The sequence below is a fragment of the Astatotilapia calliptera genome, chromosome 4 (genome assembly GCF_964374335.1).
Source record: "Astatotilapia calliptera chromosome 4, fAstCal68.1, whole genome shotgun sequence".
Taxonomy (NCBI): Eukaryota; Metazoa; Chordata; class Actinopteri; order Cichliformes; family Cichlidae; genus Astatotilapia; species Astatotilapia calliptera.
Window position 1 is genome coordinate 12,199,548 of NC_137425.1, and position 16,816 is coordinate 12,216,363.

Below are 16,816 nucleotides of genomic sequence, written 5' to 3' on the forward strand. Positions count from 1 at the left end.
TTAAGATCTATGACAACACCAATATTTCACTGAATTAAAAGACAAATTGTACCATTGTGCAGTGTGACAAAAAGAACAAAACAAAAAAACCTTTGGGAAAACGATGCTTTGGAAAAGTAAAAGTAAGCGCTCTTTGTGCTGTGTAATCATGAAGCTCCTTTAAACCACTACCACCCTTCTAACCTGGGACACTGTTGAATGGTTAGTAATGGTGCTTTTCTATTCAGTTTGTGCACTCAAAGTTTTTTCTTATTACTAGTCTCATTTACACAGATGTTCAAATTATTGCTCATTTTCTATGTCGAACAAGTTGTAACCTTGTAACATTCTCACTCCTGATGGATGCGCTGGGTTTAATATCTTGTTTAAGGATACTTCAACACAAAGGCTGGAAGAGCCAGAGATCAAACCATCAACCTTCTGATTAGTAAACAAAACCACTATATCTTGATTCACTACTACTGTGTACATTTCAAAAAAAAAACAAAACACATCCATCATATCAATCTTTATTTAAACAATTTGATATCATAATACAATGGGCTTAACCACCGTACAATAGTAAAACCCATTATCCGAACACATGCCATACAGAATCTGAAATAAATAGGACCTTATTGCCAAATGTCAATATCCACAAAGTGGTAGGCAAAATTGTCATCTATACAAGCTATACACCAACTATAGAACCAATTTAAGTAACAGGCTCCTATTGTGCCCCAAGTGGCATCAAATGATCAACTAACAATGAATACAAGTCTTTGTGTGAGCCTTTAGGGTGCAAATTGGTGACGCTGAGGAATTAAAGATATGTAAGTGAGGGGATGCAGAGCCAAATATGTAAAAATGTAAGTATTGCCAAAATAACATTATAGTTGTTGTTATTAATGCACCATAACTCCAGATAAAACTGAGGGAAAAAAAAAAATCCTTGAGTCAGTTTTAAGCAGTTTGATTTGTATGAGCCAAAAATGACACCCATCAATAATTAATAGCTGCTAACTCCTAACATGTCACAATGAGGTAATAAGCCTGGAACGACACAAAAAAAAAAAAATCAATACATTAAATATTATAAAAAGGCAATACTGTTCTCTTGAAAAAACGTCAGTGGACGTCTGCAGAGGAATACACTCGACAGCAGCAGAAACCTGTAAATTCAGGTTTAACCCAGAGGGGAGAACAAGCTGATATTTCCACAAGCACTCCAGACATCAGCCAGTAACAAGAGGAACAACTGCAGCACGGCTACATGGCTTTAAACAGTCAACATTCATTTCGGTCATTCTTCAATTTAAACACATGCAAGAAAAAAATAAAATAAAATCATACAGGAAAATTTCACTTTAAAGTATACTGTGAGATAAATTAGTTAATGTGAACATATCCCTTTTTAAATATAGAAAAATCTAAACAGAAATTAGTTTAACTGTGCAATGCAATGAAACAGAAAAGGAAGGAAAGTTCAAAGGAAGCTGTGGTCTCTCATAGACCAGTTGTCAAGGATGAGTCTTCATATGAACTGTGGAATCACCTAGGTAACCGTGCCAGTTCAAAGTTGACATCTTAAGGTCAAAACATTGCAGTGACATTCATTCAAGCACAGTGCAGTACAGCTTTAGGCACAAGCAAGAAGAGAATGTGGTAGGAACACACACCAGTCAGCCACAACATTAAAACCACTAAAAGCTGATGTGAAAAATGATGATCACCTGGTTACGAAGCACTGTTCTGCTGCAAAGCCCCAGGTACTAAGCTTAACCTCATGGTATATCACTCCCTGATGGTAGTGCCCTTCCTGCTGGAGGAGAACACACCCAGCCACACTCCAAAACAGCTCCTAAACTGCCTGAGAAAGAGTATAAGGCATTGATCTCCAGAGTCCCCAGCTCCCAAACTTACTGAACATCTGTGTGGGAGGCACCAGAAACATCTGCTTCCCGTGCTCCCCAGACACCACAGCTGCTCCAGAAGCCCACCAGGTCCATGCCCCGATGGGTATATACACAATATAGGAAAGTGCTTTCAATGCTTTTTTGGCTGACTGGTGCAAATGACTGCACCTACTCACAGATGCACTTAGAGCTGCAAAACAGACACAAGCCTCTCTTGCACACACCGAGCTAAAAAATTCACACATCACTCCAGCTCTGTTTTCATTCACTCACACACTTACACACACATACACACCCTCTGTGTTCCCAGACTGTGTTGAGGAGATAAGAGTTTCTTTAGAGCTTTCTCTGGCTTGAGGAGCTCCTCAATCACACACTCAAAGGCAGCATGCCCGGTGGAGACAGGGCTCTGGATGGTGTCATGGAAGTCAAGGTGCTGGGGTCCAATCCATTAACAGTGCTGCAGATGTCAAAAGACATACTCAACATTAGCAAAGATATACACACAGCCGGGGCATCCGATTTTAACATCAAACTAAATAACAGAAGGACAAACAGACAGGGAAAGGAGAAAAGCACATGCTAAAAGACTTACGTTTTGTCGAAGTAGGTAGCATGTAGTGAGTGAGAGAAATTGGTGGCATTGCTGTTGAGAAGCATGCTTTTGTCTGTGGAGTAGTTTTTTCTTGCTGCCTGGTCTTTGGCAAAGTTCCTACAGGCAGCAAGTTTCGACTCCAAAGCCTAATGACAAAACAGGAAATCTCAAATTAGCATCATCATAATTATCTTTCCTTTTAGCGTCGCTGAAAAGACTTGCTCCTCAGTGCAGAGCTGTTAAAATGTAAAGCCAAAACAGTAAAGTGAGTAACACCTACCCCGACTTTTCTCAGAAGGTCGCCAACAATGTTAAGAGCTGAGATTCTTGCAGAGGGAGTCAGAGACGAGTTACCGCAGCCGTTGGTCAGTGCTAGGACATATAAGCCAGAGTTAACTCATATTACAACTTTTACTCAAACAAGAGGAAAATGGAGTAGGAATAATTCTAACCTTTGGGACTGATAAAAGAGTGCTCTATATTCTTTCCTACAGGTGTTGCTGGGAGGGATAAAGAGGCTTGTACAGCTGAATCAATCTTGTCTATGTCTAAAGTGGGTGAGCTGGGTGCTGACATCCTGTCTGTGGTCCTTTCGCGCACTGCCAGCTCCTGCCTCAGGTCTAAAGAAGGAAAACAAAAAAGAGAGAAAGTTAAGAAACACCGGCTCTTGCACAAATGATGCACGGCCCAGAAAGGGGAAGAATTCATTTATGTGGGCTTTATCTTTACCTCGTGCTTCATCTTTCAACCGCTGCACAGATACAAGGAGAGACTCTTTCTCATCCAGTTCACTCTCCAGAAAGGCATTCCTTTCAATTGCCTGGTTCAAACGGGTCTCAAAGTCTTCAAGAGACACTATTGTAGCCCTACAAAAACAGTGATAAGTATTTTATGAGTGCTGACATGTTTGAGGTAAATGCTAGAATACAAACAGAATTTGCACATTGCACGTCATTCTCACCTTTTTGCTCTCTCGAGGTCATCGTTGGCCTGTTCAAGCTCTCGGACATATTTATGGAGTTGATCCTTGATGCTGCGAGTCTGTCCCAGGTCGTCCTCTAGCAAAGAGATCTGTTTATAACTCTGGGCATATTGCTGCTCCAGCTTTTCCTGGAAGACATGGAAAATGTGCAGATAAGAGAATAGTGAGTCTATAAAGAGAAACAAGGACAACAAAGATGCTACTTGATGAGGAATCTAGTTTAAAAATAACGTTTTATCCACTACAAAGATCAGCATCAGTCAGAACGAATCTCAGGACGGTCACAAGGTTTCAAAGAACATCGTTGTCCGACAGTTGTTAAAGGAAGGCATAATTTATGAGCTCTCTGGTGTAGTTGTACAGTACAGTCACCAATGTGCATAACCAAACAAGCACACTGAAACCAGTGTTCATGTCTACTGTGATAAGAACTAGGCTTGCCTTGCAGTTTTCTATTTTCTTCTTCTTTATCCTGACATCCTATTAAGAAGTGCTGGAGGATTACCTAAGAAAACCCAGATTAACACCTACCATACAAATGAGGCATTAGACCTTGTGTGCAGGATCCAACAAAGATCAGATAACCTCTTAGGTAATCACAAATGACTTTATTAGTGTTCTAGCCAAAGGTAAACGCTAAATGAAGATCAAAAAGGCCCGTTACCTTGAGGTTGGAAACCTCATTCTTTAGCCTCTCGTTTTCACTCTGTAGGTCTCGAAGACGTTGTTCAGCTTGACCAAGTTGTGCCTCCAACTCAGCTTCCAGTTCTCTGCTCCCCTCCTGGAACTCCTGCAACTCCTCTTGGGCTTCATGGCAACTAAATGGCAAAAATACAGAGAGAGTGGGTAAAACCATAAACGGTCATTGTGATAAAAGCTTTCCTGTTCATCGTCCCCCATTCAGTTCTGCACAGCTAACCGGCTGAATGACTGTGCCTATGAGCTCTAGAAAACTGACAGACCTTTGTCCTGCAAGCTGAGCCAAGCCAAGCATGTTCTAGCAGCTTTCTACCCCACTAATGGCCAGAAATAAACCTGTATGAAAGCCAGTTACAGGTTCGTATTTGTAGTCTGGCCTCTGTCAAAGAGGAAATAAGGGTTCAGCTCAGCATTGTCGAGTTAAGCATTCTAAATATACAGCTCTGAAGAGACAGCTGAACTGTGACAGTAGCTGGTTCAAAAATAGGTGAGAAGAACAGGCATGCTGCCATGCATCTCCAGAGTGGAACAGGTTAAAGGTCACAAGCAGGGAAAAAAAACAGGAGGATAAAAGTTATGAAACAGGATGTTTTTACACACTAAATATTGCATAAAATAGTAATTATTTGTAAATGCATTTATGTAAAGGTAGAAAAGAGAGGAAAAGGCTTCTTAATACAATTTATTTTTCTCCTGCCGAGCTGACACTTGGTAACACTGGTCAGCTGACTCTGTGCTGGGATAATGCCTTCACAGTGGCTCCACAGAGCACTGAAATGCATGAATCAGTTGTTGTGTGTTCGACACATACCAGCATCACACATGGTGCTTGATCAGCAAACACAGGGCCCTGTAACATAACTATGTAACCCTAATAGATTAAATTGGCCAATAGTATTCCATACATCAGAATGAAAAAAAAAGTTCTATTAATGATAATGATAAACAATGTTGCGGTTGCCTTGTAAATAAACTCAAAATAAAAAGTTTAAAAATATCACTTCAGTGGAAGGATATTCTGAGAAAATGCATGCCCTAAAAACTGCAACACACTATGGCAAATCTACTTGAAGCCACTTTTCTTTCCATGCACTGATGTTTTTTTCCACCATGTGCCCACAGGAATGTCTCAAAGTAAGCAGGACTTTAACCCCTGCTGTGCACTTTTACACTTCTTCTCATAGACTGTACGTCCACAAATAGGAAAGGAAGACTAAACAAATGTCAAATGACACTCTTAAGTGACACTAATGCCCATCCTGTGGCCTGTGTCATTTCCTATTGAGTAAACCATGAAGTTTGTCAGTGCTGATTTCATTACTCTTTTCTGGCCATTTGCCTTATACGGCTAAACACAGCCTGTGTGGAAACTTTTGGCACAAAGTTATTATGTAATCACATCTTTCAAAACTACTGCGCAAACCACATAGTCAGCAAAACAAAGCAGCTGCTTATTATGCAAGGATGAGCATCTACTGTCCCTAAAAGCTGTCTTTCATCTTATGCTATATTTGAAGAATCGCTGTCATTCGATTTCCAACTCCGCTTTCTTTCAAGACAGTATGTTATGTAACCTAATTTTGGCTTAATATCAAACTGAAATGAAAAACTCACACAGGCCTGTTCTTTGAAGAAATGAAGCCATACACACCAACTCATACCATAAATAAATTCAGGCATGCATTGCTGTCAGATGCGACACAAATGCCACCTACCTTTTCTTATATTTGAGGGCTTGGGACTTCCAGTAATCAACCTCCTCATCCTTTGACGAAAATTTGGGAATCATCTCTGTGTCCATGTCAGGGCAACCTGAGGATTGAAGGCACATTTGTATTACATTTACAGATTTTTTCAGTTAGATTAGAATTAGTAAACGGACAGCTCAGCAGTTTTGCCATTTGCATCCTCTGACATGTTAAATCAAGCGGAGCACATTCCGTTCTTATCTCAGAGCAGAGCCACCATCAAACATTCTCCTCATTCATCACTGGAGAAGAAAGGCCCTATCTCAGCGACAGACCATCCTGACCGCGTAACCCTGTGGGATGAGGTCGTCCATCCTCAGTTACTCATAAATCAACAATGCTAAGAACCCCCCCCAACTTAAGTACAGTTTGAAGCAATTACTTCCAAATACCACAAATAATTGATAATAACGTGTGCTCAGTGTGCCAATGCCTTTATATACCTGGGAAATCTTCAGTGTTATGTGCATTAAATTATTAAGTTTTAACCTCTTAGCTCGCTCAACTCATGCAACCTCAACATGACGAGTTCATTTGCTAAAAAGATCAACATGTGAGTCCAGTTCTTACATTTTTCGCAAGTGGGTACGTTTTTCATCTTCCTTCCTGTTTGCAGAGTTACCACTTTAACAGACAGTCGTTCCTCTTTTCTGGTGAGCAATTCAACTCTGATGTATATGGACCTACGCAGCTGTTGTCAGGGAATCATTAAACACATCTGGAAAGAGCTGCTGTTGGCTTCATGTGTGGGTCTGGTGAAACAGCTGCCAAAACCAGCACTACCACTGCTGTAGCTCCGGGAATATTTATAATCTGGCCCTGGATTTTAAGGATTTCCTGCAGATAGGACCAGCAGCAAGTGGACATGACACAGGAAAACCCTGAGCTGAAATCAAATGTGCTCTGATTTTTGTGTAAACTGCCTCGACAAAAGTCTCCTATAAAATAAATAAATAAAGAGAATCTAGTGGCTTGCTTGGCTTGGGCCTGGGTGTTGCTTCTAAGTCTAGACTCAGAGAGATGATGACTTTGACTGCAGTTTCCTTTACAGCATTCCTCAGAGATGCCGTCATGAACAGCTTCCCGTCTATAAGACCCTCACGTGTCAGCGCGCTGCAGACCATAATAACGAGGGGGTAACAGAAAGTAAGGGAAATTTTTCAAAGCTTCCTCTGACAAAACATGCTGGATGTCAGGAGACCAGACACAACACTCTAGGGAAGTACCTAAAAAGTTTCTTTTGATTTACTAGACAAAGATCAAACACTACACATCTCTCTCAATGCTAGGATACAGAGGCTTGAAAGGGATCTGGTGCTTTCTGCTAAATCTTGTAGCCCATCAAAGCCCTACACAGAACAATAACCCAAAGTCATATCCTGTACCAGGTAAAAGCAGAGACAGTCAGAACAGGATAGCTCCTGTTATTTTTCATTTCCTTTGGATAGCTCTCTGGTTCATCCCTGGATCTGTTTGTCTATTGCAACAACACCGCTACAGACATGGCCCGAATCCAGCAAAGATCTGGAAATTACAGACAAGGGAAGGCAAGTAAAGAGAGTGCTTCCTTTTCCACATTTGTGTCTCTGTTGATGCTGACAAAGTCACTTTTCCCCCCTCCTGTACAGAAAAATCCTACATTTTTCTTCAGATTCCTTCTTGAAGTTTTGCTGGTTTGTATAGCTTTATAGGGTGTGGTGGCACAACCCCTGCCCTGGGTCCATATTTTGGTCTCCATGTTATGGATTAGCCCACCATACAGACAAACATGTTTAATGAGACAAAAAAAAGCGTAAGATTCAATAAAAAGCACGAGACCAAGAACCTCTTATCGATTATGTGACGGCTGGTATTGATCTCAAATGTATCAAAAGGTCTAATTCAGCCCAGCAGCTACAGGCTGTGATTTAACGACGCTGATGATTTTTAGACGTTTGAACGTGTCGGTATCTGATAGTGGGAGGTATGACCGCACAGAGGCTCGGGCTCACGCCAAAAACTGTCGGCTCGCTCTCGCGTTACAAGTAAAAATGCAGCACACAGAACGAGCGGGATTTAAAGGTGTATGAAGCAAACATTTAAGGTGACACTTCTCGATATTTATCCCGAAATAACCATATAATCTTCGTAACGTTTAGGAGAGTAAAGTCTAAAAAACACACACACAAATGCCTCGACAGCTGGTTACACGGACAGGTCAAACACTAAAAACGCGTTAGAGGTCAAATTTAAGAGATTTAAACGGCTACCTGCTCATGTCAAGTCGGTCTACTGTTGTCTTCCGTAGCAGCGAGTCGATTTCCAGCCGGTAAAACACCCAACGATAAGCAGAGCTCCTCTTTGCCGGGCCTCGGGTGATACTGACGTTTCCCCAATGAGGTAACTGAGCTCTGTTTAGGAAATTGCCAACGCGTCTCCCGGAACCAACGTAAATCCTGACAGGGGCGTACGTGATGACGTGATTTCACGTTACATCACACGTAGGCCTGCTCCTGAAATAGATCTTCGCGATTTAACCACACCACACCCTTTTTTCGGACTGAACCTCCACTAAACAATAACTTTTTTTTTCTATTCCATGAAATGTCGTCAAATAAATAGGCATGATTATCAAACCCCTGCCTATCAAATAATTCAAGAAGAAAAAAACAACAAAAAGGGCAAATATCAAACATAAAAAAAAATAAATTAAAAAACTTAAGTAAATAGCATGTAAAGAAAAAATTGTTCTTTTTCACACAAACTACATAAATGACTGTTAAGCTTAAAGCAATCTCAAACTTACAGTACATGGACAAATATCATTGATTATCATGAAACGAACTAACAAATATATAAGATAAATATATGTGATAAAGATATCTTTGATGCTTCGTCAGCTTTATTTGTAAAACTGCTTAGTACTGTGATACCTTAGATTGGCCTCTTGTACACCAAGTGATGTGGCCTTTTTTTAAATCTCAAATTATTATTATTTATAACATTTATGTGAACTGTGGTGATACAAGAGAACGGAATACCAAATTGGGACAAGACAGTTCAAGAAACCTTTTTAATTTGAAATCATATATCTATGTTCGTCTTGATAGGATGTACCTTTGAAATAGGTCTAGGTGACAGGCCTAGGTGGTGTGACCCACTACAATGGTCCTGATTTCTCAAGTGGCACCTTGGGAAAATGAATTGTGTTCCTGATGGATAAATATTGAAAATCTTTGAAGAATACTCATAAAAAGCCCCATATGACAACTGAAACTGGAACAAAACACGCAAACCAAAACTTCACAACCAGGGGAACCAGTCAGTCACGTCACTGTTCCCACTGGCAACAGGACCTGTTTTACATAGCAGCTCGTCTCTCCACCTCAGGGAGGATTCTGATTTGCCTCCACTCCAGGTGTAGGTGAGGGAGAGTCAGGGAACAGGAATCGGAAATGACTATTCAAAACAAAAGCAACCTTGAAAATTGTCTTAAAAAGCACTGTACGTGATTTTAAGGGCTTTTGTAGTGCCCTGTCATAACACACGTGGTCTTACGTAATATGCTGTAAACAGATGTTACATATATACAAAGGAATTTTTAACTAACACTGGTAAATTAAGTTAATTGAGGGTTATACCATCATGGTTAAATGTTTTACATAATCTTATAGTCCGAGTTGCCTTTGAAACATTTACATTAGTATTTCATTCTTTGCTTGTTAAACACAGAATACTAACAGGACTTGTTAAGGGCCCCTGGATCCAACCTGGGGTGGATTTCTTACTTGCCTCTATGTTGTGACCTACCTGCCTTACTCATCTCGATCATGGAGGTGGCACATTTGTGCCAAAGGAATGGAAAAGTTCCAGCAGGGATAAATGCAGTTCTGGAAATTGTCTAAGAATAGACTATGCCTGATTTTCAGACTCTATAGATGTGCCTATAATTTTTAGAGTATATAATTTATTTAATATTTATGTACTAGTGTGTCCAATTGTTAAAGATTGCCACACTAAGTAATCCCTGCTGCTACAGATTCCTGACCTCTTTTACCATGCAGCTTTCCCCTCTACCCCAGTGGGGAATTCCCTCATGACAGGTTACCCAATTCCAATGACAACATAAATAATTCATTTCTACACTCAAATACAGCACATATGAACACTTTAGAAAATAGTGCCCAAAATGTAAGACTGTAAGAAAACAATGTGTAAAACTGTTCTTTAAAACATAACATCTTTGTTCATTCACAGATTTTGTTTTAAATTGTAGAACACTTGTTAAAAACATAGATAAAAAACAAGAGCTTTTCTGCCATTGTCATCTATTACTTAATTGCTTTAATATGGTATGAATAATCAATCAGTAGGAAAAGGTGTAAAACCTATGAAAGCACAACTGAAAGTCCAAAAGTTTATGCCACTTATCTGTGAGCTTTTTAAAATGTTTTTGTTAAACCCCCAAAAACAAATCTAAGAAAATATCGGTTTTCTACGGTCGTTGGTTTTCTCCGGGAGATAACAGACCATTCATGACCCTAGTCGGGCATAATGAACACTAGAGGTTGCTAAAATTTAACTCCAAACAAAAGTTGATCAGTTGCTTTTCAGTTTTTTTAAAAGCGTGTAAAAACAAGTATCAAATTGTATAGATATCTAATTAAAATAATTACATTCATAAACTGTCAGTTTTTCTGATGACAGCTCGTTGGGGACGCTTTTTATCTACAATAAGTCAAATATTAATGTGTAATATTTGTTGAAGACATTTCTTTGTTATGGAAAAAATATTAAAATCATCATGAACAATACGAGTGGTTATTTCTAGAACTTTGTGTATATAATTTGGCATTTATCAAGACAAGATTGTTGATTCTTGCTGTCCTGTGAACATCATCGGCGTGGTGACGTTTATTTGTTTGCCGTTTTCGCGGTCGCCTCGTGATTGAGAATATCGCCAGGTAAACTCGTGACAGTTTTTAATGTTTTATTGTTCAAGTGCAATAAGCCTGTGTTTAAGGTGACCTCACAAATGTTGCAGATTATATATTCAGTGTTTATTTGCTGGTTTGTCGGTAGCGGCTCATGAAAAGCAAGTTTGCCACACATCTTTTTCACCGTCACCAGTTAATCTGAAACACCGGTGTTCCAGATTAACTGGATTTGGTCGAACAGATGTGTGGCAGACTTGCTTTTCAAGAGCTGCTACCGACAAATCAGCAAAAAAAACAAAACAAAAAAAAAAAAAAAAACACAAACAAAAAAAAACGCCAAAGATATCATCTGTGACCCTTGTGAGGTTAACTCAAACACACCCCGTCAGTCTTGATGCTGTTGAACAACAAAATGTTTAAAAATATTGCGAGTTTACCTGGTGATATTCTCATGCACAACGCGATCGCGAAAACAGCAAACAATTAACACCACGCCGATGTTGTTCACAGGACAGCAAGAGTAGACGATCGGGAGAATCTAGTCGTCGTTATCGTCCCCCTCGTACGTTTTATTATTCTGATTTCAGCGTTTTAACTTCTCAACTAAAGCGTGCAGTTTACTTTGTGTGAACTAACATGGACTCGAATCAACCAGCGCCACCTCTGGCCAAGTGCCATAGCCTACAGCCAAATCAACTTGTGACACATCTGCAGCTGGCTCTAACACCACTTTGAATTCTTTTCATGCACAATACACTTGTAACAAAAGAAAACCCGTTGAACTACATGAAATGCAGTTTTGCTTATTTTGAGCTTATCATACGCTTGAAGATTCCAAAATCAGCACTGCTTTTGTTTATATCATTTCACAGCAAAAACATTTGTATTCAACAAATATATTACAGATTGTTTGACTACTGTTGTCACAACACATTCTGTCAGCACAGTCAGCATTCATATGTCTATCCCTATTGTGGAATATATTTTCAATGACCTTTCCCAGGTATGTCGTGCCAGTGGTGAGAGAAGCTCAGGTGCAGAAACTGATCAGTGTGTAAGATAACCAAATTGATACCATTAGACGGAAACACCTTGAATGGGTTACTTAAACATCACTGGGTGAAATGTCACATTGATGCACCAACAGAAAACGTATAGTTCAGGTAACCTGCATGCCTTTGCACTTTAAAGAGACTGGAGCCCCTAAAGGACACATGAAAATATAGACTGATTCACAGATAAGGCTTTTGCACAGAAAACTACATTACCTGCACATTTGAACATGTTTAATTGCGTCACTCAACAGCCTGACGTCAGATGAATGACTCTGACAATCTAATTTTTCCTGCAGATTGAATGTACCTTCTGTGTAAATTGGTACCATGCAGTGTTTGTGGACTTCCCCTGTAAAGAAGGCGACTACAAATGTGTGCATGCCAAATAAACATGGGGGGGGGGGGGGGGGGAAGATCCCTGTGGTCTTTGCTTAATGACTGTTTTTAGTGTTGACAATCTACATTGCTGGCATTACATCTTTCAACATGTCTGTGGGTGAATTTGAATGCACTAGGTGTAAGTGCAGCCACTCAGTCTCTACTCAATGTGACCATATGCAGGTGCAGATGTGTCACAAGTTAATCTAGTAGTAGGCTATGGCACTTAGCCACAGGTGGCAGCAGTGGACTGACGCTCCATTGGAGACTGGTCCAGCTGCTATGTGATAGTGGATCTGCTACAAATTGAAGATCATATGCAAGCCCTTAACCCTTGCATTATGTTTAAAAAAAAAAAAAAAAAAAATTGATTTTGTTGCGGGTCATTTTGACCCGTAGTGAGTAAATCCACTCAGAATTGTCAAAAAAACTGCAATAAAACAATAGCAACTTTATTTTCCATTACATAAACATGTAGGACAGACATACAGTTTGACTTTACATAACTATTTTTAGGAACAATTTGGTAAAGGTTTTTCCTTCCTACAAACACATTTCTTTTGAACTTGCCCGATGTTCTCGGTTTTTCAATGTTCAACATTTTCAATTTTGTCCACATGATGGACAGAATGTAACTGTGTGCTTTCTGCAGATGTACTTCTTGCATTTCTCACAAAAAGTGGTTGTTTTAAAACATGAATCTTCCTAACTTAGATTTAAAACAAATTTCTATGTCTAGTCCAGACTCAAAAACAGATGACAAACCAATCGACACGCCTGAGCCACTCACTTTCTTAAATCCACTCACTCTCACTGGCTCTGTTTATTACTAATCACTGTGTAACTGCCATCTCCTTACAAATGTTTACTGGATTAACCACACTTATACAGACTGTCTATAACTACCAACATAGTCTTATTTTTCCAAGGCGTATTTCATTGTTATGGAAAAAGAGAATATTAAAATCACGATGACCAATTGGAGTGGTGATTCCTATTACTTTGTGTATGTAATTTAACATTTTTTGTTTTAACAGATGTAGGCCAAAAATAAATACATGATATCATTTCATTAATGTCAAAGGTTTGCATGACGCACAAACAGACAATTGAAAGGTACAGAGGTGGCGCTGGTTGATTCGAGTCCATGTTAGTGCACACAAAGTAAACTGCACGCTTTAGTCGTGAAGCAAAAACGCTGAAAGCGGAATAATAAAACATAGGAGGGGGACGTTTCCCCAGCAAGAGGAAAATACTACTAAAATTTATACATACACCTGTAGTCAACCATTTTTTTTACATTTGCCAACCTAATTCAGTAAATGCACAAAGAGAATTTAGAAATGTAATTATTGTCAAGAGTGAACAAGCACTGATAGTGTCATCTACAGCTGTGGCCAAACGTTTAGAGAATGAGAAGTGTTGTTTATTTACAAAGTTTGCTGTTTCAGTGATAGTTGTATATCACTTCAAACAGAGGTGATCCAGTAATGCTGCACTAATGAATTAGACTAACTATTCACTTTAGCTAAAGTTATTAAGTTAGCTAAAGAGTTGGGATGCTGTGTAAGACATAAATAAAGCTAAAATACAAAGGTTTGGGCCCCGTTTTGCATATTTCCCTACTGTAGGGGTCTCTGCAAGCATACAGAGGGGGTACAAGATGACAACTTTGGAATTCTACTAGAAACAGTCGATCATATTTGTTTGTCAAAGCTGAATTCAGGGCAAACTACGCTAAATTAGCGTTTTTAGCTAACAGCTACAATAAGCATAAAAGTTACTGTACGGCTATTATTTGTTAACATGACGCTTGTTCTTATACATGTAATACATTTATTACCAACCTGAGAGTTTATCCGCTGGTCATTCGACATGACGAATGACTTCTGAAGTCTTAATTCAGCTCAAGACGCTGTAGATTCCCGTCAGTAACACTTTCGGTCCGCTAGTAAAACTTAGTTCTATTAATCTGCGCTTGAACCGGATGTAAGTTCCAAAAAACTGAATTTTGGAACTGAAATTGAATTGTAGAACTGAAACTGAATGGTGAGAAGTGAAACTGAAATTATTCGAGAGCTGAATTTTTAAAGGATAAAATGCAGTTTCAATTTAGTGATGATCATTTTCAAACCATAAATTCAATTTCAAATTAGACTAATTCAAATTCAGTTTTCAAAAGCATTCATTCAAGTTACAATTCAGATTCAATCTGAGCAATTCAAATTGAACTTATTCAAATTCAGTTTCTGATGGCACAGATTTCTGCCCATACTCAGGTTTTTATAATCAGCGACCAACTGAAACCCACGACACGCAACGATACTGCTGTCACTAGGGCTTCCTAAATGAGACTGCATTTGCCTGGTAGTGGTGATTTATTCACACTGGCACTTCAGACAAATTAAGGTAACGTGAAAAACAAGATTACTAAACATCCAGTGTGCTGTAATCTCTCTACCAGACATCAGGCGAAATGATGTGTGGTTGCTCTCCATTACAACTCAGTCATCAACATGCTGGTGACCATCAAATGCTGAGCCCTGTCTTCTGATGTGTTACAGCCATAAAGACACCAGAAGCCCTCAAGTTTCTTACAGCAGACAACCCACACGAAGAACTGACACAGGAGCATCATATAGCGGCACTGGTGCAGTTCACAAGTCCAGTATTAAAAAACAACCCCCCCCAAAAAGGCTGATTTCCTGCCAAAACCTTTGACTTCTCCACAGAACGGTTTTGTCTTCAAATAGGCTCCAAGTCTGGTTAACAGAGTTTTGAATGTTTAAAGCAATGTGGTTTTCAAGAAGCAGACAGAACAAATTAAGGTTTAAAAGCCCACTGAGCCCAAGCTCCATAAGTAGCAAACCCATTCCCTAACTAGTCTCAACCCTAGTCTTCAGACAGATACTTGTGGTGGGTACTTATGCACTGATTCCACCAGAGCCAAAAGGCAACCAGAAACTGGCAACCTTCTGGTAACCAGGGAAGTGCTCCCAAGACACTTTCTTTAGCCACGTTCTCCATTGCAATAAAGTGAAAACAAGCTGGTTGATCTCCTATTGAGATCAGCCCCTTCAACCTACAAGAGGAGCTTGGCTCATGTCTAATATAGTATACAAATACAGGCCATTTACTCAGTAATAGATACAAAAGGCTTTTGACAAAAATCTTTGAAAACCCAACAAAATAAGGACTACAGCCAGAGTCCTCAAAAGCAGAAATATTGACAAACGCTAAAATGACAAGTCAAATTGGTCATTATCAGTAAATAACACTCAAACCTTAACGAATGAATTGAAGACACAAGCGGAGACACCAGGTATGCGGAGACACCAGGTATACCGATCCACACAAGAGCTTGACTGAAACAAACCAGCACCAATTCTAAACTAAACCACCAGCCCCACCAAAGAAAGTTGATGTCACACCAACTGAGAATAGACAGCAGTGAACACATGATCCAGCTTTTAAAGACTGAAGGCTCAGGTGAACTGGATTAACTGATGACCATCTAATTTCAGCTAATTACCCTCCAGAGTTTGAAGAGTGGGAGGGGCTCCACACTGAGGTTCATTTATACATAAAACTAACAGAATTAAGTTCTCCTCCCAGTGTATTAAAAACCATATTTTTATTGAGCTCATTTGTCATTTCTTTAATCAAGTACTTTTCATAGTTTTGATTCTTATTCATCTTATAATGGCAGTATTTCAATCTTTTAAACCTGTTTAAGTCTAAAAATATATATTTAAATCAAAAGACTAAATGTGTTTTGCTTCTTTATAAAAAGTTAACATTTATCACATTTTCACAGGTTAACTCTGACCAGTCATAACAGTCCATTTCACACACATCTTTATATCATCCACTGCTGAGAAACTTCTGAAACATGAAGAAACTTTCCTCAACGTCAAACTGCTCTGGTTGAAAATTGTGAAGAAACAGACCACCTGTATATAATAGTTGTGTTTTTCTAGCTTTTCTTTTTGTTGTATAAAGATTTTCCTCATTGCTGCACAAAATGTAACTATTGAGGATGCCGTCACTTCATGTTGCAAATAGAGCTGGGCGATAGAACGATAACGATATGTATGTATATGTATTGCTGTGTGGTTGTTGTTGAAATGGTTTTGTGAGCTTTAATCTGAGAATCTGGCGTTTCTGGCAAAACACAGTTATATTTAAAAGTCGATTCAGGATTTAATGAATTGATATCGCTTTATTCAAGCTACTCACCTCACACTTCCACCTACACTTTCAACTGGACCACGGCCGATCAGAGAGGTCCCGCCCCTTACTATCTCTGATTAGTTTAGTCTGATTTGTTGTTGACCACAGGGAAGGTTGCAGATTTTTTTTTTTTTTTTTTTTTTGCTACCCGAACAGTTGGTCGCACAGGTGCAACCAAATATGCCACCGTGAGATAAAAAAAAATCAGCACTACTAGGCAAAAGAGGCCTCCACAGATGAGCTGATACGCCGTACACCCCGGAGCACGGTCCTCGGTTATATTGACAGTAGTACAGTTGTCTGTGGTCTGTCTTC

The 16,816-nt window shown here is 39.4% G+C and overlaps 1 protein-coding gene across 2 annotated transcripts; it reads right to left on the reverse strand.

Annotated features, from left to right (window-relative positions):
* Positions 1–917: 917 nt before the first annotated feature.
* On the reverse strand, positions 918–15,690 carry ndel1b (nudE neurodevelopment protein 1-like 1b). 2 transcript variants are annotated; one of them, XM_026164780.2, is made up of 9 exons: positions 15,553–15,690; positions 5,887–5,983; positions 4,137–4,290; positions 3,452–3,600; positions 3,220–3,356; positions 2,943–3,110; positions 2,771–2,862; positions 2,491–2,636; positions 918–2,355 (listed from the first exon to the last, which is right to left on the reverse strand). In XM_026164780.2, exons 2-9 carry the CDS (start codon positions 5,970–5,972, stop codon positions 2,265–2,267), a joined length of 1,023 nt encoding a protein of 340 aa, XP_026020565.1. In that variant the 5' UTR covers positions 5,973–5,983; positions 15,553–15,690; the 3' UTR covers positions 918–2,264. The 2 variants fall into 2 exon arrangements, with proteins under 2 accessions (XP_026020565.1, XP_026020564.1); XM_026164779.2 differs by lacking the exon at positions 15,553–15,690 and adding an exon at positions 8,169–8,338.
* Between the last annotated feature and the right edge of the window lie 1,126 nt (positions 15,691–16,816).